The sequence below is a fragment of the Erythrolamprus reginae genome, chromosome 2, assembly GCF_031021105.1.
Source record: "Erythrolamprus reginae isolate rEryReg1 chromosome 2, rEryReg1.hap1, whole genome shotgun sequence".
Lineage (NCBI taxonomy): Eukaryota > Metazoa > Chordata > Lepidosauria > Squamata > Dipsadidae > Erythrolamprus > Erythrolamprus reginae.
Window position 1 is genome coordinate 117253682 of NC_091951.1, and position 21699 is coordinate 117275380.

Sequence of the window (21699 nt, forward strand, 5' to 3'; positions counted from 1 at the left end):
AGATACAAATGCGAGTCTGGCAGTTCCCCAAAACACTTTTAATAGTCCCACAGTGCTCCCATTATTTTATTGTAAGTTTACAAGTAAAATAATCCTACACATCTGAAAGCGTGTCCACCAGTATTCCTTATATTCTTATTGTTTTTTAGTTTTTATATTGTTTATTTATTTATTTATTTATTTATTTATTACTTAGATTTGTATGCCGCCCCTCTCCGAAGACTCGGGGCGGCTCACAACATGTAAAAAACAAATCATAAGCAATCAGACAAATTTAAAATATTTAAATATTTAAAAAACCCCATATGCTAACAGTCACACACACAGACATACCATGCATAAATTAAACGTGCCCAGGGGGAGATGTTTCAGTTCCCCCATGCCTGACGGCAAAGGTGGGTTTTAAGGAGTTTACGGAAGGCAGGAAGAGTAGGGGCAGTTCTAATCTCCGGGTATGTATTGAATATTTTACATTTTATAAAAAATATATTGTATAGATTGTGTATTTTATTGTTTATCTTGTAAGTTGCCTGGCACCAGTAATTTTTCATAAATAAATAATAAACATCTCAGAGAACTGGGTAGGGTCAATTCTGGGATATTTACTGAAATTACTTTCCTGGTATGGATCCTGATTTGATCAGACTACTCTCTAACACTTCAGAATTTCCCCTTGTCACTCAAGGTTATCCTCACAACCCATTACACACATGTTAAGCTAAGCACAAGAACAATGTACAACAATTCAGCCAGAGGTTTGATTTTTTACCTGCTTAGATATGAGACAGAATCTTGCCAGACCAAACAGCATCTTTCCAGACCAAACAAAAAGGTTACTACTCCCAGCCTAACGGATATCCCTCGGAGATTCTAGGGAGTGGTTGCTCGTACTTTCTCCCTCTGTCTTCTATCCAGCTCTGGGGTGTGCTGCCTCTTGTCTCCCTTCCCTTCGTGGAATGTACTCCCTCCTTCCTGGGAAATAGTGTAGTCCATCACCCCAGCTTTCCCACTGTGTGAGCTATCTTTCACATAAACATGTAAGTCTGCATCACTAAAAATAAGTGGAGAGCAGGACTAAATGGCAAACACTCAATGAAGAAAAAGAAATGAAATACTGCCACTTTGTAAGTTTATTTGAAATGATTAATAAATAAAATAGGCAAATAATATTTACTTATTTATACTTATATATTTATATATACCTATATTTACTTCCACAAATAATCAACATCAATAATTAGACATCTCTGCCAATGATAGACAAATTTCTCAAAGCTGTCACAAAAGAATTCCACACTGTCTTTTCAACCAAGTAATGTTATAGCAACATTTCCTCTATTTAACTCTATTTAAAAAGTTTGTTCCAAAGTGTTAAGTATTGCAAATGTAGTTGCAATGCTGCCAGATTCAAGAAAATCCATGTGAATAACACCTGTGTCCCCAAAGAATCTTCCTACTGTGGCCAGTATTCTTTTTAATAGTATCCTATGGACACCCTTCCTGAGCCGTAATGATGAGTCCATGTTTTGTCACCTGGAAAATGACAAAATGACATTTTGTCATCTACCTGCAACACCAAAGTAAAGTATATGATAATATGAATGGTTTTGAATTTAAAAATATTTATTATGAGGGTTGAATTTAGAAAGTAGTAAACGATGAAAATTGAATGCCGAGCAAGGAGTGGAAGATCGGTATGTGACACTCCCTTGGTTCTCTTAAAGTAACTATGGATAAATGTATAATGAATGTGATTAAAAAGCACATTGGTTCAAGATGTACTTGTGTAAAAATGATATTGTAATGCTGGCTGACAATTTGAATGCTCAGTAACAAAGGCAAGATAAATTATATGATTTTGTTTGCAGTAACAGCTTCTAATGTTCCAATAAATATGGGGGAAACTTATTGAGTATTGATATTTTACAAAGTTCTCCAGTTCCTTTTGAGCTTTTTAAATGTTATTTCATATTACATGTCTATATTTTTAATTCATTTTCTTTAGCTACAGTGATGTTCAGTACGCTGTGTGTATATGGCTGCCCATCTGAATTTGGAAAGCCTATAAGCATTTTATGTCATCATTCTGGAACATTTTCCCCAAACTCTATAAACAGAACAATAAATTCATACTTTTTTGCATAAACTGCAATGCATCATATTTACTACATAATCATGTCGTCTTGTTTTATAATCTGCCCAGGCAATTTATGTTGCTGATTATATGGTCAACAATCCTGTATTTCTTTTGATATACTTGGCATCTGTTGTTTTTCCAGTTTTTCAAATTTTAATTTTCATGATATTTGTTGTTCATGCTCATTCGTGCTCTGCAAATATAAAATCTTCCATTTCTTTTCTGAAGAACCTAATTTGAAACCATTTTCAAGTTTTGTTATTATTCACTGTGCCTTCAATTTATTTTAGATATACAGAGATTTGCCTTTTCAATTTTGCCTTTGTCACTATAACTGTTCAGCTTTATATGTCAACTCTGATTATGTAACATACAAAAGGGCCTCTTTGAAAATATTTATTAACCTTGTCTCTTTTCTTGCTTTTACATAATCATTTGCACCTCTGATTTTATCCTCATTGTCAACTCCACTTGCAACAAACCAATTTTCTTTGGTAAATACAAGTGATCTGTCACTTTTTGGGTATATAGTGCTGACAGCATGATTTTTTCATTTAAATATATGGACAACCATCTACAACACTGACCCAGTACGGCAGGTAATTGTTTTTCAATTTCATAGGGAGTAAAATATATTGTATAGATTGTGATACAATACCGGTATTGGGGTCTAGGCCCTTGTCCGACCCATCCTGGAGGAATATTAGAATCATGGAACACAAGCGGCAGAAGGCTTTCCAAGCGGTGTCAAAAATCCTATTGGTGGGTGGCCTTCCTAGAGGTCTGAATGGTATGGATTACCTTGGAGGAAAAATCGTCCTCGCTCAGGACTCTCCGCTCAAGGGTCAGATGGTCAGTTGGAGCCATTGCAGCTCCTTTTGGTCAGCAGCAGCTGAAGATGACAGGTAGATGAGATGGGAGGTATGGAAGTAATAGATATGAATGGTTTTTGATTGAAACATCTGATTGATTCATTGCCAAGCAGTTTAACAACATACTTCAAGATGAAATTGAAGATTGGTTAACATTTCAAAAAACCTAATAATGAAAGATCCAACAAATAGGGCAGCACCAGATAATTACAGGTCAATTATAATAGACTCCCTGCCACATGATTGGATAATCAGATGCCTATGAATAACAAGAGTCAAAAGGAACATCAGAGGCTTTTTACAAAGGTCAATGGCATGATGCAAAATAAACTTGTTGGTCAATAATAATAGATTGGAAAAAGTTAATATCAAGAGAAGAATCTTTCAAAGGTTCTCACTATCACCACTACTGTTTGTATTGCCCTGATATCTCTGTGAATAATACTGAACAAGTCAGTCCATAGTTATCAAACAACGAAAACATCTACCAGGCTATCTCGCCTCGTTTACATAGATGATCTGAAGACGTATAGAAAAAAACACCATTTGAAGTAAAATCCCTACTCAATGTTGTCCTTATGTTCAGCCAAGATATTGCAATGGAGTTTAGACTAGGCAAGTATGCTGCCCTCACCACCTGTAGGGGAAAATAGAAAAATCTAAAGGAAACAAAATACATCAAATAAAACAAGTAATATCAAGAGTCTGGTTGAAGACAATCTCTACCCAGGCATCCTTCAAGTAACACCATCACTGATGTCAAGAAGAAAGTCAGAAGTGAATACATTATGAGAGTGAAAAACATCTCAAAGTACAGATGCAGTGGAGGAAATACCACCAAAACAATTAACACCTGGGCAATTTCAGTCATTAGATACACAGCTGGAACAGTGTACCTGACTCAATTAGAAATAAAAGCCCTGGGCCAGAATAATAAGAACAATGAATCTGCCCTTCATCCATGAATATTGACAGACTCTACTTACCAAGGCATGGAATGTTACAGATACATCAGACAACTGAAGAAGAAAGAACATTGAATAATTGAAAGACAGTGAAGATGATATGAAGCTAATGTTAGGAAAGCTTATTGAGAATTGGAGATACCAAACTGGACAACAAAAAAGACCATATGAAGAATGGAAAAATATTACATGACAAAGAAAGAAAGAAAGAAAGAAAGAAAGAAAGAAAGAAAGAAAGAAAGAAAGAAAGAAAGAAAGAAAGAACTAGCAGGCAAATCAAGTAATAAAAAAAATATATATGGGAATGGCTAAGAACTGGAAAGTTGATGAGACAGAGAAGCTAATAAAGCTGCATAAGACCAAGCCTTAAGAATAAGTTAATAAATTCATACAAAGCCAGAACTGAGAAGACAGCAACAGACAGCAAATGCCGCCTTTGCAAGGAAGCTGAAGAAAGAATAGACCACCTAGTTAGTTGCTACAAGATCACACAGACTGACTACAAACAGTGGCATGACAAAGTAGCAAACAATGATGCATTGGAATAACTGCAAGAAACATGATTTGCCTGCAAGCAAGAACTAGTGTGTCCACAAATAGACAAAGTAATAAAAAATAAAGGCAATACAGTGCTCTGGAAATTTTAAAATACAAATAGACAAGCATCTGCCATATAATATTCCAGATGTAAGAATCGTTGATTAGAATGACCAATAGTCTGAATAGTGGATGTTGCAATAGCTAAAGATAGCAGAAGAGAAGAGAAAGAACTGAAGAAAATTACAAAATAACTACAAATAGAAATATAGAAACTGTACTAAAAGAAAGTAAAGATAGTTCCAATAGTAACAGGCATCTCTTGGGTGCAATCCCAAGACAACTGGATCACAACCATAAACAACAGCTAATCTTTTAAGGTACAGACACCATTTATGGCCCATATCTGCTTACCAGTCCCTCAACCAATCCTTCTCGCCACCACATAAGACAACATGGCTCTGGCTGCAAATCTAGCCAACTATAGCACAAAATCGGCCGAGAACTAGGCAGCGGTGAGCAACTTATTGAGATCTTGATGAACCCTGAGGTCGGATGCAGGAATCAGCTCCTGGACTTGTCACAGCCATTTCAAGCAAATACAAGAGATACAGGAAACAGAGGTGGACACTTAGATCACCCAGGCAGCCACCTGGTGAGCTTTTTTTAGTGCCTCCTCTGGCCGCCTATCCTCCAGCCACACCACCTCAGTCAGGTTCACCGGGCATATTGGTCGTGGAGTATAGAGCTGAGATTGTTATATCAACAGAGGGAGTCTGGAGATGTTGCGCAAGTTCATTCACCACATTATATCATCTGTCCAACAATGGAACAGGCCCTGACACCGGCGAATTCCAATGACTGAAAACCACTTCTATAAAAAGTGGACAGAAGAATTTCAGTTTCAGTAGTAGGTTCCTCAAATAAGAGGATCTTTCATAGCCAAAAGCTCATTGTAGAAGACCCTGTGTTGGCAGTATTTTTTGCTTAGCACAAAAGCAATTTTAAAAGTCCTGGATGAAACAGGATTGATGAGAGGCCCAGATCTAACTGTCCCTCTTCCACTGGCACCTCTGATTGAAACCCCAGAGAGAATTCAGGGGAATATCTGTCATAGCGCCACCCCCAGGGGTCCTCACTCACTGAAGGCATGAGCTGATGGCCTGGCTACCCCATTTAGGAAGCTAGAGGTCGGCCCAACTGTTTGATTCGCACCTTTATGACTTACCTGATGGCTTCATTTATGATGCTCTGCATATTAATGGGGTCTAGTGCCCCAGAGGAAGTGGCTCTAAGCCCAGCAGCAGTCGGAGTAAAGATTGCTGAGAGCTAACGCATGATCAATAGCCCAATATAAACAACTGGCAAGGTTGAGGCTCCATTGGTCCCACATTGTTGTCAGACGCCCCGAGTTTTCGGAGAGGGGCGGCATACAAATCTAATAAATTATTAGTTATTATTATTATTATTAAATGTCAGAGTCCAGAACAGGATTGTTCAAGGACAACATCTCAGACGTTGGTCTGGCAGAGCCATGTCGGAATGGCTAGTACCAGCGCAAGTGGTAAACAATAAGCCAGGGCTATTTTGACAGCTGAAATGCACCCCAAAATGAGTGTGACTTGATTTAGCACATTTTTTTCAAGTGCCCAGTCCCTACGACTTTCATCCTGCTGGGTGTCTCTGGAAATCTTGAGCTGATCTGAGGTGCCTGAAGAGGGATAAGCTTATGTGCCTTCTCCTTATGATAAGAGGACCTAGACAACCCCAGGACAGCCTCTTGTACTGGAGGATTTGAAACCTTAGTCTGTTGTCTCCCAGAATGGGACTTTAGAGTGTCATTAGGGTGAGAATCGTCCACCATCTTGTCTCATAACAAAGAGCAGGAAACGAAGACCTAACTTTCAATTTCAAAATGGCCATTGCTCCACAAAATGACCTCCACTGCAATAAAATGACCACCGCTATGGCAATATGGCTCGTGCATTCACAAAATTGATGTTGCTGAGGTAATTGTTACACGGCCCAATTTAACTATCTACCAATTTAGAGCAGGGGGAACTCACCCTATTGAAGCTCTGAGAGTCTGTTAACACCAGGTTCTCAATCGCTCGACAGAAAGTGATGAAAAAATCCTCTGCCTTGAAGTGGCGGATTACTGACCTATGGAGCCAAGAGACTCCTGTGCTGGAGGGAGCAGACAGCAAGGTGCTCGAGTGCGATAGTTCCTGCGATGATATTCCAGTTCCATGCTGTCTATCCCTTGCCAAGAGCAGTAAATGGAGTGCAAGACTCCTCTGATTATTGGTCAACCAAACACAGGGCTCCTGTGACAAGGCAACTGAACTCTGCTCCAATGGTGCTCAGATTGTAAGCGCAGGTCAATAGGCAATCAGCTGTTCAGAGCAGATATTAGAGAGCACAAGCTCCGTATGCCAGTACCGCCACACCTCACGAAATAGACAGAATATTTATGGGGGTTGAAGTGGAAGCTCCTAAGGCCCGGTAGAAGGGGAACCCCATCTGTCAGATGGTCCTCAGCTAGAGATTCAGCAGAGTGGCTAGAGCCGAAGCTCTGTGCTGTGCTTGACCCGGCAACTCAGAGATCGAACAGGAGTCAGCTGGGGAGGAAACTCACAGAAAATATCTCGATGACAGTAGAGGAAGGTGAAGATAAATCTCACGGGAATGGGAAAAAGAAAAACATGTGTCCTATTCATTCTGAGGACTGAGTCAAAGAGGGGGAATTAGAGCCAGAGGCGGATATTTACAATTTGACAGACTCAGTTCTGATTGGCTGAATGGACAGTGTCATCTGACAAAATGTAGGATATACAGTATAGTAAATCTTGGAATTAATTCAAACTGAAAGTTTTAATTTTAAAAAATTATAATTTTACCACTTCTGATAGATTTAGGGGACCTATCACAAAAATATTTATTTATTTAAACAATTTAAATTAAATTAAATTAAATTAAAAGTGCTAAGCCATTTCCAAACTCTTTTTAGGTTCTTTTTAAACCTTAACAAGAACATCAGTCCTCCTAAATCAAAGGAAACCCATTCAAAAACGTGGAGCAGACTTCAATCAAATTGGACCTTAAATAATCGCTAGTAAAATCTACAGTTTCTGTAAGGGAAATTCTTATCTCAACAATGACCTCAACAACTGAACACTTTTCATGTATGTATTCGGTATTCTTGATTTAAAGAGCCTCCATTATTCTGGATATATATACAAAGTTCCAGAGCTAATTGTTCAGAACATCTAAAACACAAGATTATCACAAATCAATGTTTCTTATTGGGATAATTACTGTCAGAAAGTTACAGCAATGTTCATAACGAAGCTGTGTTATAGCTCACTAACATCTCAGCCTTCATTAGCCATGGAAAATAATTACCTAAATAGATAAATCTCATAACAAAACAAACAGCCCCCTGCCTCCCATGGGCAAAGTTGAATAATCCTGAATTTCAAGCATATTTTCATATTGTGCATCTCCCCTCTTAAACAAATCACAAATAACACAATTGGGACAACATGTGTGGTACTAATTATAGAGAAGATTAGAGAAGGCCTGCTCCACTGATATGGACATGTCCTGAGAACAGCACCATTGCCAAGACTGCCTACTAACTATAAGCCAATGGCCGATGACATGGTGGCCGGCCAAAACAGAGATGGTAAGACACCATCAACATATATATGCAAGCCATGGGCCTGTACCTGGAGACACAGCTGACTATGCAAAGTGGCGTTTAATGATCCAAAAACTGGATCCTGCACTCGTGGGAATACGCTAGGAAGATTATCCTCAATTTTCAAATCATATTTTCCTTCACCTTTTGTGAAAAAGAGAAATGCAATATCAGAGGTAGATGTTTACATTCTCTTTGCACTGGTAGTTAACGAAGGTACATCAGATTTATTCAACAATGGGAAGATTTATTTATTTATTATTATTATTATTATTATTATTATTATTATTATTATTATTATTATTATTATTATTTATTAGATTTGTATGCTGCCTTTCTCCAAAGACTCAGGGCGGCTCTCAAATTTATTTATGGAAACAAGGACTAAGCCTTACTGCACCTACAAAAATATACGGACAAAAGTTATTGGAAGCTTTTAAAAAATTCTACTTCAAATACCAGTTATTTCTGGAAACAAGAAGCAGATGTTTTCTTCTGTTTGGCTGAACTGTGCAACAGAACAACAGGCCCTTTGTTACGCTGTCAGCAAGAATGTTATTGCTGCCTTTCTTAAAAATGTCTGTCCTTAAAGAATCTGGTGCGTGGTACGCTGTATAGTAAATGAGAATTAACCATAATGGTTTAGACAAAGAACAGTTGCAATGTGAACTATTTCATTAATATTCTTCCATGATTTTAAAGGACAAAAGACTCATACACATGTAACAAACCAGCAAATATATTTTAACAGGATATAATAAAAAGGTTTCAAGACCCAGGATATCCCAGATTATATTATGCAATTTGAGTTTGATTCCCACTAGACTGCTCCAAAAACTAAACATTTGAAAACTGCATTCCCTTTTATTTTGAAATTTATAGAAAAGAGGTTTACTTACTGTGGCTCAGTTTGGTTTGTTCATGAACTACTTTAAAAGCCCAATGCAAAATATTTTTCAAAAATTTGTATCAGAACAATTTACCCAATTGTTGATGTTAGTTGCGAAGTCGTGTTCGACCCATTGTGCCCCCATGGATGTTCCTCCAGGCCTTCCTGTTCTCTATTAACCTCTGGAGCCCATTTAATTGCACGCCTACTGCTTAGTGACTCCATAGAGCCACCTGATTCTCTGTCAACCCCTTCTTCTTTTGCCCTCAATTTTTCCCCCATAAAAAAAAGAAATATGTTTTCAAATTAGGATTTACAACCCTACTCATCAAGAAATTATTATGATTCAACAAAGTTACAAAAAGTCACTGTGCATTTCTTTGCATGGGAAGGTACAGTAGTTCCAAACAACAAACTATTTTTTTAAAAAAAAAACCTCCCTTAGTTCAAATTGATACCACACCCTTGTAAACAAGGACAGAAACATGAAAAAGATGTGGAATTAAGACTGTATTAATATATGGTAAATAAGGGGAACTTAAGAAACTTCAGTTTCAAATTCCAACTCTTCATAACTTCAATAGGTATAACCCACAACAAGTTATAGTTCAGCAACATGCCAAAAAGAGTTGCTGAAACACATATTAATGAGTGTAATACTAATCTCGTCTGTTTCCAAGTGCAGTTCAAGGTGTTAGTTATTATCTTTAACACCTTTAGTGCCAGAAGTATAGGATATCTGATGAACTCCTTGTCCCATTAGGAGACGCACATCTTTGGGCTTCACAGGGACTATTTTTGATCCTGTCAATCAAATAACTCCAATGGTAAGGGCTCCAGAAGAGCCTTCTCTGCTGCAGTACTGCTCTTTGGAACATTTATTATTTATTATTTATTTATTATTTAGATTTGTATGCCGCCCCTCTCCTCAGACTCGGGGCGGCTCACAGCATAACACAACAATTTATAACAAATCTAAATATAATTTAAAATATTTAAAAGAACCCCATTTTGCTAACAAACACACACTCAAACATACCATACATAAATTGTACATGCCCGGGGGAGGTGTTTCAGTTCCCCCATGTTACCCTCTAAGGCAGACCTGGGCAACGGGCGGGCTGCGAGCCGCATCTGGCCCGCCCGCTGTCTGTGACTGGCCCACCTACTATCTGTGACCCATTTCCTGGAGGAGGAAGCCATGGGGGGGGACAAGCGCCTCAAATGAACAGGGCAAAAAAGCACTCACCAAAAAGGCTCTTTTAGAGCCCCACGGTCGCGGGACAAATAGGGGTTGCCCTTTTTAGTCCCGTTTTGCCGCAGGAAAGCAACAATCCCTCCTTCCTCATGGCTCTCTCCACTCTGCAGTGCCAGACAAAAGGCAGCGGGTTGGGGGGGCAGTTGCAGAGGATCTGGGCGGCAGCAGTAGCAGCCCAACCGTGGCAGGAACAGGCTGGAGAGCCGAGACGGGGGGGGGGGGCAACAGCCCAGAGGATAGGATGCAAGGGCAGAGAGCTGCAGGGTGAGGCGGCAGCAGGCCGACACAGAGGGAAGGAAGGCGGGCAGGTGGTTATTGTGCCATAAGTGAGTGTTATTGTGATAATGTTGGGATGGGGCCAGCCGGGAGTGGGGGTGTAGGCTGCTGGGGAGGGACAGCGGGAGTGAGGAAGTGAAGGGAGAGGGGGAGGAGAGCAGAGGGGCAAATAAATAAATAAGGAACAGGCAGGAGGTTTGCGCTCTTTGTGTGTGTGTCTGTGTCTCTGTGTGTGTCTGTGTGGGGGGGGGAGTAATTTGGGAGAAAGAAAACAAGGAAGAGGTAGAACTGAGTTAATTATATTAGTCCGGCCCTCTAATACCACCCCAATTTCTCATGCGGCCCCATGGCAAAAGATCCACCTCCAGCCTCCTCTTGCTCTCTGCTCTGCTCTCCTCCCATCCCTCTTTTTTGTTATCATATTGATGTGTTTATTCGTGTTGTGTTCCTCTGTTAATATTTTATTGTCCTATTATTTTACTTCTCTTTTCTTTACACCTTTCATTTTTCTTTCTTTTTATTATTACAAGCTGCCTTGAGTAGCTGTATGGCCAGGTAAGTGGCAAATTAATAACAACAACAATAATAATAAAAAACCTCCAATAATGAAAATAGCTCTTTTGCATCTCATCTTTTTAAGTTCCATAAAGTTTACTCTCATTTGTTTACTGCAGTCAAAGAGTTTTTCAGCAATTCACAGTAGTAAACTGTAAGAAAAATAAGTTCATGGAAAAATTTAAAAAAATAGTTAATCATCATAATATAATTCCAAATCCAACCAACGCATCATCCATAACCACAGACCTCTAGAATTGGTTCAAGAAGGAGACTGTTCCATAATATATAGGCATTGCCACAAAGAAGAAGCAGCTACAAAGGTCTGAATACTATCTATAAACAAGTGTTTGCAATCAGTTTTATTTTTGTTTTTTTACAGAAGACATGATTTATCCTGGTGGCTAGAGAAAGTGGCCCTGGGGATACCTTGCTACCAAACATAAAGGCCTTTATAGATCAGGGCTGTTAAACTCTATTTCATTCAGGGACGCATCAGGGTTGTATTTCGCCTCTGGGGGCTGGGGGGGCCATGGCCAATTCAACATCACTGATATTGGGGGTGCCTGTGGTAACTCAAGTGCTCTGCCAATGAAACAGGCTCCATTTTTGTCTGCCATGGCCTCCTGAGACCTACAGCAGTTTACAACCTGCCAGTGGAGCTCCATTTTCGCTGGCAGAGGATTGCAGGAGGCTGTGGCAGCTGAAAATGAAGCTTGAGAGCCCGTTTTGCTGACAGAAGCACCGCAGGCCAATCCTTCACTGTTTTTGGGCAGCCCCGTGGGCCAGATCTAAGTACCCCTTGGAACAGATCCAGTCCCCAGGCCTTGAATTTGACACCTATTATAATTATCAACACCTTGAATTTCACTTGAAAGCTGATGCCATGTCTGGAAAATAGTACTGAAAGTTTATTAATCATAACTCAGGCCATTGATCTATGCAGTTATATTAAAGCCCTTTCCTCAACTGGTCAGACTTGACAACAGTTAGCTATGACTTAGTTATACCACATCTGGAGTTCTGAATCATGGAGAATCACATCTGATTTAGGAAGTATCTGGAAGTTGCAATTCATACAAAATAAAGCATTGGGTAGTAATTCCAAGCTAGACCTGCCAAAGCCTTTCTGAGAGCTCTATCCTACCTAAGTTATGGAGTGGGGGGGGGGGGGGAGCTTAGGTGAAATAAATCCATCTGGGGCAGCTGGTGAAGTTGTCGCTACCAATTCCTGGAATTGGAGGATGCTTCCCTTGACTCAGCAGTCCCCAAACTGGCTCTGTGGAATGGCAGCGGCATCGGTGAGGGAGGGGGCAGGGCATGGTTTCACAGGCATGGCCACCACTTACACAAATAGAGCTTTGCGCACTATTATGTTTGCCTACAACTTGCATGGCCCAGTTCCCAACGGGCCTTGCACTGGTACTGGGCTGCCAGAATAACAAGCTTTTAAATTAATGGCCCAAACTTCCCGTTTTTAAACCTTCACTTTTTCCCCCTTTTTACCAGAATTACTAGACTCACACAGTGCTGGAGCCCATAGAAGTACTACAAATGCAACACTGGATTATTTTAATATCTACACAAAAAGGACTTGGGGAATAAAATAAAATAGTTTCACCAAGTAATAGAATGGCTACACCAGGCATCTCCAACCTTAAACACTCGAAGAGCCATTTGGACCCGTTTCCCACAGAAAAAATCAGGAACCACGTGACCCTAGCCGTGAAACACCTACCCAGCCGATCATTAGGGTAGATAACTGGTTGTTAAAAAACACCAAGAGCCACAAACCTCTTTTGACATCTCTCTCACTTTCTCTTTCTACCCTCTCTCCCTCCCTCTCTGTTTCTCTCTCCCCTTCTCCTTTCCTCTATGTATCTGTCTCTCTCCCCCCCATCTCTCTCCCCTCTCTGTATCTCTGTGTATCTCTCTCTCTATGTCTCTCTCCCCCTCCCTCTTTCTGTATCTGTGTGTGTCTCTCATTCTCTATCTCCCACTCTCTCTGTACCTTTATCTCTCTCACTGTCTCTCACCCCTCAGTATTTCTCTCTGTGTGTGTATTTCTCTCTTCCCCCACCTCTCTCTCTCCCTACTTTCTGATTCTGATATGAGGCATTGAGCAGGCCATGAGGCACTCTTGCAGTGCCTTGCGTAGCACTGTGAACATTAGCGTGCTTCACAATGGGGGAGATGGGGTCCTCTCCTCTTGGAGCCCATTATGACATGAAGCCACAATGTGACCCTGTCCCCCTCGCCCCTAGCAACAGGATGCAGCTTATAACTCTGAGTCCAAAACAGCGGGAGGCGAGGGCTGCCTTGAGTCAAATTTGACCCGAAGGCAAATATGGGGCCCCTTTACTCCTGCACTAAGGCTCCAACAATTGCTTTGCCATATCCCCTTTCTGCCCCCCCCACACCAGCAACTCTTCGGCCAAGCATGGTGGGCACAAGCTCCACCCCAATTTTTCCAAGAGAAAAGAGACACAGAGGTACACACATACACGACTTTAATTGAAAAGTGTACTCCAGCGGTGAAAGTTCCCTGTACACGTTTTAAAGCCACAGCTGGGCGCTGCAGGCCCATCCCCCTTTCTGTCATCCCCTCCTCTCAGATCCATTCCCACCCCACGAGCCCTTAGCGGGATGGGCCTCAATTGTGGCTGGGTCAGGCCAGTGTCTCAGGGCAGAGAGCAGGTTGCGTGTCTCCCCAAGTGATCAAGGTATGCCCAGCATCAACAAGGGCTGGAAAGAATAAGCAAGAATAAGGCACCAAAGAATCAGCCCCAGTTGCTTCTCCATGCCCTATCATTGCCCTTACTTTCTCAGGTTAAGCAAGGAGTGACTGAGAGGGGAGAGCGAAGGGCAGAGCCAGTCAATGATTGGATCACCTGATAGGGAGTCACCGCAGAGGGCCCAGAGGGCTCCAGAGCCAGAGGTTGTAGACCCCTGGGCTAGACCAACATATAAGGAACCAGTTCAGTGTAGAAAAAGGGAACTATGGGTTTTAATCTGCTTTTAGACACAAAACTAACTAGGTGACCTTAGTTCAATCACTCTCTCCTAGCCCTAGGAAGCAGGTAATGGCAAAATCTTCCAAAATCTTCCCAAGAAAACTGCAAGGACAATCCAAGGAATCACCAGGAGGGTTGAAGACTGACATGAGTGCACCAAAACAAATAAAACATATAATATATAAAAATTGGTATTATTAATCTGTAATCAGCAAAACAAAACATTTAAGGGACATAAAATGGGAGCAAAGGTAAAACCACAGAACTAAAGAAAGAAGCATTGAACAAAAAAATCAAACATGTTTCTCCACGTTTCCCTGCCAACTTTATCTTATTAGCTTTCCCAAGGCTTCTGGGCAGGAGGATTGAGCCCCAGCCCCAGACAGAAAATCTGATGTTTCTATCCTAGCTGCACCTATTCACACAGAAGAAGACAAAACAGTTTGCTCCCTTTGCCTGTCTGAACCATACCCCACTACACCTAAGCCTAAGGCTTTAATCTATAACTGTCCTGTAGTTCTCCTAATGCTAAAAATGGTGGAACCTAAATTTTAACACAAATAAGAATCCCAAATAACAAGTCGAATAGCTCAATGATGTAATAACTGGACAGCTGTTAACATTGGACAATTTTATGAATTTCTGCATAGTTAAGAATTGGCACTGCATCAAAAAGGTTTCTGCAAAATAATGTTTATTAGAGTTCTGCAGCAGAAAGATGACATAGGTTATCTATTAAAAAAATAACCTTGAATAGTTTAAGATCACATTCACTACTGTATTTTCATTTGTTAATCCCTCCACAAACAGTTGCAAACTGATTTGAAATTGATTTGAGTCAAATATTACTTTCCTAGCTGATCCAGATGGGAACACCAAAAATTATTCAATAAATATTCCCCCTCCCCTCCCCAACTACAGATCACAGAGGAACAGCCATCATCTTTTCTCCACTTTATGTTTAAATTTCCTAAAATTAATAATAAATTTCCTAAAAATCAATAAAAAAAACAAACAGCCAGTTTCAGCAGTTTGATCCCTCCAGCAATTTCTCTCAATGCAGCTTTTGTTTCACTTTCATTTTAGCACAGTGGCCTTGCCAGCAACTTCAATCAATCAGCTAAGTGTCTGGAGGCAGATAATCAGTGGCTTGTGCTAAGCAGGTTCTGCTACTGTTTGCTGCAAGGAGGTAAATTGCTGGCAGACAGGGACCAAAAGGTGGGGTGGACATTCAGTGTATAAGATGCACCCAAGTTTTCACCCTCTTTTGGGGGGGTTAAAAGCTGCATTTTAAACACTGATAAACTCAATAGTAAACAATGGTTTGGGAGACAGCAAAACCACGAGAATCGTGCCACCATTACTATATTACACAAGAGACAATCATACTACATTGGTAGTAACTAATGTGATCAAAAGTCTTGCCTCCAGTATCTCTAACCATAGTGAATATTAGTGGAGCAATTGAGAGGCAAGAGAATAAAAAACTAAATCTTAATTAATTCAGACAGCTTCTGAAATTCTAATTTCAGTACGTTTGTGTGGTTACACTCAAATAATTAAAATGTAAGCAACTTATATTTTTAACAGAAGTGCAGGACAATGCAAAAGCCTATGCTTGAATTTGATTTGCTAATACATTTTCCATAAATTTCTAAGATTATGCATAATTGTATAACAGCAAAAGGGAGATTACTTCTTGTGTCATAGGTATTCCAATGATTACACTTTAGGTCCTATTACAGTGATACCTTGTCTTATGAACTTAATTGGTTCCGGGACGAGGTTCATAAGGTTCAAAGTTTGTAAGACAAAACAATGTTTCCCATAGGAATCAATGGAAAAGGGATTAATGTGTGCAAGCCCAAAATTCACCCCTTTTGCCAACCGAAGCGCCCGTTTTTGCGCTGCTGGGATTCCCCTGAGGCTCCCCTCCATGGGAAACCCCACCTCCAGACTTCCATGTTTTTGCGATGCTGCAGGAGAATCGCAGCATCGCAAAACTTGTTTGCCGTCCCGAGTCTCCGGAGACTCGGGACGGCATACAAGTCTAATAAATCATCAATCATCAATCAAAAATGGGCGTTTCACTGGCAACGGAAGTCCGGAGGTGAGGTTTCAAGGACTTTGGTGTTTTTGCAATGCTGGAATTTCGCTGAAGCTTCCCTCGCTGGGAAACCCCACCTCCAGACTTCCGTTGCCAGCGAAGCATCCATTTTTGCGATGCTGGGATTCCCCTGCAGCATCGCAAAAACATGGAAGTCCAGAGGTGGGGTTTCCCATGCAAGGGAGCCTCAGGGGAATCCCAGCAGCGCAAACGGGCGCTTCACTGGCAACGGAAAGTCCGGAGGTGGGGTTTCCCAACGAGGGGAGCCTTTGCCTGGCAACGGAAGTCCAGAGGCGGGGCATCCCACCGGCGCCGGCGGGTTCATAAGGTGAAAATAGTTCAGAAGAAGAGGCAAAAAAATCTTAAACCCCGGGTTCGTATCTCAAAAAGTTTGTATGACGAGGGGTTTGTAAGACGAGGTATCACTGTATTGTATTCTGTTAAAACAATGGTCATTCTAGACTGCTTTACATTGCTATCAGTTTTCTTACATTGTGCAAGTTCCTGGTTATAGGTTTTCCCTTTCTTTCCAGCAATCCTATTAAGGACACAGAACACAACTACCTTGTATCCATATAAAGTGTATTGAAGTATATGCACATTTAGAGATGCACAGCTGTCAAGTCCTCAACATATGACCACAATAGACCCCCAAATTTATGTTGCTAAGGAAGACATTTGTTAAGTGAGTTTTCCCCATTTTATTATTTTCTTACCATGGTTATTAAGTGAATCATTGCAGCTATTAAATTAGTAACCCGGTTGTTGTTAAGTAAATCTGACTTCCCTATTGACATTGTTTATCAGAAGGTTGCAAAAATATGACTCTGGCACCCTGGGTTTCATATTTATGAAACCATCATAAATATGGACCAACTGCCAATCATCCACATTTTGCATGACCATGGAAGTGCTGCAATGACTGTAAGTGTGAAAAACAATCATAAAGCCACTCTTTTCAGAGCTGTTCTAACTTTGAACAATCATTAAATAAAATATTTTAAGTCCAGGACAATTTAGTTTAGTAGTTAGTGTACCTGGGTTAGTCATAAAGTGCAATTATAAACTGATAACTTAATAATGTACAAGTTCTTTGAAATAAAACTTTCAGAACTTATGGGAGCATCTATAAATGAAATTAAGTGTCAGTACATGCACATGCATACAATGACATCCAGGATTTGCTCCTGAAGCAGCAAGCATGAACTTGGAAAGAATAGAATAGAATTAGAATAGAATAAAACAGAATAGAATTTTATTGGCCAAGTGTGATTGGACACACAAGGAATTTGTCTTGGTGCATATGCTCTCAGCGTACATAAAAGAAAAATATACATTTGTCAAGAATCATGTGGTGAAAGGATGCAATTGCTTTAACAATCCTAAAACGAGTAATTTAGGCACACTTTTGCATGTTATAAAGTACTCTGCAGAGTCTGAGCAACATTTCTAATGATTAGCAAATTAAGCAATGATTAGTTTCTTCTGAAAAGTGAGATGATGTTAGAGAAGTGGAAAAGTACAGGCATTTCTGTAACAGCATTTTTACTTTTGTGGTTCTTTTCCATTCTGTAAGAGAAATTCATTTTAGAGACAAAGGGACTAAGACAGATATGCAATATTGGCAAAATAGTTCTATTCCTTATCAGTTTACAGACCAATATTTTCACATCTAAATCCAAACTCTGAAATGATGCCTGTAAAGCACTCTAAAATTGGCTAAGATACCAGTTGGAAAGAAAGTGCCCTGGGGTGTGTACCTTATTGCAAGCTATGGGGCTCTGCAAACCATTAGAAAGGTGTTTTACAACACACAGGCACATGCGAGACAACTGACACTACTTTCAACACTGCTACCCCCAAGTCTTGCAAAAGATATATGGTAGGTTTTTTTAAATAGGAGGTACCTGATTCATGCTTCTGCACATTGAAAAACACATATTTTAAATTTTTAAATAGCTCATGACTGGACAGGGGAAATCTTTACCTTTTAACAAGCAAACATGATTACTGCCTTTTTATTTGAAACAATAAATTAATAAACTAGGATTACATACTACTCAAAGTAACTTTTTCACAAAAGTGATTTTGATAGAAAATAATATAGGTAAAAGAGTTTGAAAAGTCTGCCTCAACATACTCAGAATCTAAATCAGCATTTTCTTTTTCTTAAAATATATTTGAGACATCAATTCTGGATTGATTCTCAGAAGTATTACTGGGTGTTCATAATGATGAATCACAATGCATATGGCTGCTACTTACTAATACTGTACTGGTAAAATTACACTTTTATTTACAATATTTTATAATTCTTTCCTTTAAAAAAATGAAATGATGAACATGTGTCAGGAATAGAGAATTCTTGTGTGCTTCTCTCTTCATTTATTGCATTTTAACCTGAAATATCTAGCTTGTGTTAAATCAGAAATTCCTAGAACATTCTTACTTAAACCAGAAACTTTTAAAGGCCCAAAGACTGTCTGATCTTATGCCATGAAGTCAGATAACTTTTACCAAAGAGTATATTTCTTCAATAAGATACAGATTAATATTTTAATTCTGGCTTTTAGAATGATAACTTAGTTTGATTTGATTTGTTTAAGTATCTATGTTTGGACTTCTAAATTATTTCTAGATTATTTCATGCAAATATATTTTATTCAAATTCTGTAACATTCATCCTCAAAATCTAGAATGATAAAATCAAAACAAGCAAGATGATAGATCTTCAATATTTCTCCCATTTCCAAAAAGACTGTTTTGGAAACAGTAAGAAGAATTAAAAAGAAGGAATATAATGCTAAGTTTTGAAATCAGAATATTGAAGTATTAAGGAAAGGAAAACATGGAAACTTCAGTATTTAATGTGTCCGATTTGATCGGAGTTTCAAAAAAGGATTTTATTTAGGATTCTTTGCTTATTAGGAACAGAAGCTTCCCTGTTGAGGACAACTATAACATGGAGCCAGCTAAATCTCCCCATTCTGAGTTTTCCATCTAGTCTACTGCATACAGTATACTGTAATCTAAAAGCCTAGTACAATTCAAAAATTCAAAATGGTTAACAAAATATACTAATAAGAAAATATGAAATCTTATTAGTAGTTTGCCTAACATAGTTTACATTAAATGCAAATTTCTGCTGTTCGGCCATTGGTATTTTTAACCAAATCATACTGATTAAGTTATATTTATCTACTTACCAAACAATTTATATTGGCATCATAAGACTCCAATGCTACAACCCAATGGATGAAACTTACAATAGAAGAGAAAGGATTTTCTAAGTTCAAGTGATAACAATGACAGTCTGAATTGGAAGCATGAATCAGACAGCAAATGCCCTCTCTGACCATCATCACTCTTCAAATATTGCTCATTGTAAGATTAGGAAACATAACCCCCAAAATCCTAAAAGGGAAAGCATGACACCAGACCATTTTCGTAAACTCAAATCTCCAACAAACACACATCTTAGTAAGTAAGAGATTACTTCACAAGCTGGGCTGAATAAATTTACCACCCACTGCTTAGAAAAAGCTTTTTGTTTTTTAAAACAAAGTGGATGGAAAGACTCCTGCCCTCTTCCACACTGCAAATCAGAAGCAGCAACAAGACATTTAGATTGTTCTTACTGACTGGCAATCCTGTACTCCTTAATTCAGACACACACATATATATGTGCCTTCCTATTCAAATATGCAATTTTCCTACCATTGTTAAATGTCATTCTACAACACAATCATTCTATAGTAATCAGAGGACCATAAAGGCAACATGATTTTACATGCCTCGGTTTTTATAAATCCCAACGAAGTTCAAGAGTTAAAACGACGTTTTTAAAAAGGCATCAGGCACACTATTTTTTTAAAAAAGATCACAACCGTTGCAAAATGACAAAAGTTCTGCCTTTTATCAATACAATTTTCTAAATTTGAAGTACGTGCCATATTGCAGAACATTTATGCATGTTTTACCATATATCACAGTCAGAAACACAGCAACAGCCAACAACACACACAGTCCTGAGTTTTGTGACAATGTGGGCATAAAATCCCCCTGCAGATTAATATCTGGAATTTTTTCTTTCTATCACACCAAGAGGCAAGAGTCATAAAAGCAAAAAAAAAAACAACAGGAAAAGAAAGTAAGTTACCTCTTGTGTTCTTTCAGATGGTTTCTTCTTCAAAGCTAGTTTAATCCTGGGATCTACAAGGGATGTCATCCTATTACTCTTGTTATCCAATTACAAAACTTCTTGGGAATTAAGTTTGTGAAAAGCGAGCGAGGGAGAAAAAAACACACACACGAGCTCGGGAGCGATTTTTTTTTTCCTTTTGGCTCCCTTTTTTTCAAGTCCAGCCAAACCTCACGAGTTTTAAAAAAATTAAAACGACGTTGGTTTAAAGGCTTTCTTTCTTCTTCTTCTTCTTCCTCCTCTTCTTCTTCTTTCGTAATTTCGTAACTAATCCCAAACAACTGGCAAACTCAAAAGGTTTCATGAAAAGAGGGCCGTCGCCAGCCGAGGAAACTTGGGAGAGCGATCCACCACCGCCAGCCGCTCGTCCCGCCCGCAGTCGCTCTCTTCGACAAGCGGGCGGCTTGCGGCTCCTTTTGCTTTCTTCCTTTACTCTCGAGGAACCCCCCCCAAAGCCTCGTCGGCGCACACCGGCTTTCCTCCGTCCCAAACTCGCCCTCTTCGTCTCTGCTGGGCGCGGGAAGCAGCCTCCCTAACCGCAACGTCCCAGCCGGCCACACTTGCAGGAAGTGCCTGCAAGTCCGGCCGGCTGGGACGGTGCGGCTGGAGACCGAGAAAGAAGGAAAAAAATTAGAAAAACACGCCGCCGGGAGCCACCACCTCCTCAGGAGCCGAGAAACTCACCTCGCGGCAAGCCTCCCCGCACCCGAAAGGCTAGCAAAGGCGCCCACCCACCGCCGAGCTCTCGGGAAGGAGCCCAGCCTCAACTGGGGAGGGGGGGACGGCCGGGCAAAAGGGCGGGCGGCAGGCAGGAGTCGGAGAAGGGGAGGCGGTGGCTGCGCGGTCACGTGGCAAGGCAGAAGACGGCCGCTGGGTGGCTAGGCCCAGGCTGTCGTTAAGATGGAGAGGCAGGGCTGACGGGAACCCCGCCCCTTTCGCCAAGACCCTTGTGGCGGGGGGGGGGGGGAGGAGCGCGAGAGGTATAAAAGGTTCGGTTGGCGCGAATAGCCTGAAGGGGCGTCGCCTGAGGGGGAGGGATGGTTAGTTGGGGGGAAGGGGTGGGCAATGTGTGAGGGGTTCGGGGTCTTGCCGCTTCTTGAGTCGCTCCTCCTGAAGGACGAGATTGCCGTGGGCCTCTGTAAAAGGGGCTCGGCTGTGCTTTTGGGGGGGCACGCCCCCGCGAGG

At 40.4% G+C, this 21699-nt stretch overlaps 1 protein-coding gene across 4 annotated transcripts in view; it reads right to left on the reverse strand.

The window, feature by feature from the left end:
- The window catches only part of RAPGEF6 (Rap guanine nucleotide exchange factor 6), a 180495-nt gene extending 159128 nt beyond the window's left edge, over positions 1–21367 (reverse strand). For 3 of the 4 annotated variants that reach the window (XM_070739274.1, XM_070739273.1, XM_070739275.1), the window contains exon 1: positions 20473–21367. In XM_070739274.1, coding sequence (XP_070595375.1) covers positions 20473–20541 — 69 coding nt within the window. In that variant the 5' untranslated portion in view covers positions 20542–21367. The remainder of the gene's footprint in view (positions 1–20472) is intronic. The other variant, XM_070739276.1, reaches the window with a different exon arrangement.
- Positions 21368–21699: the final 332 nt, after the last annotated feature.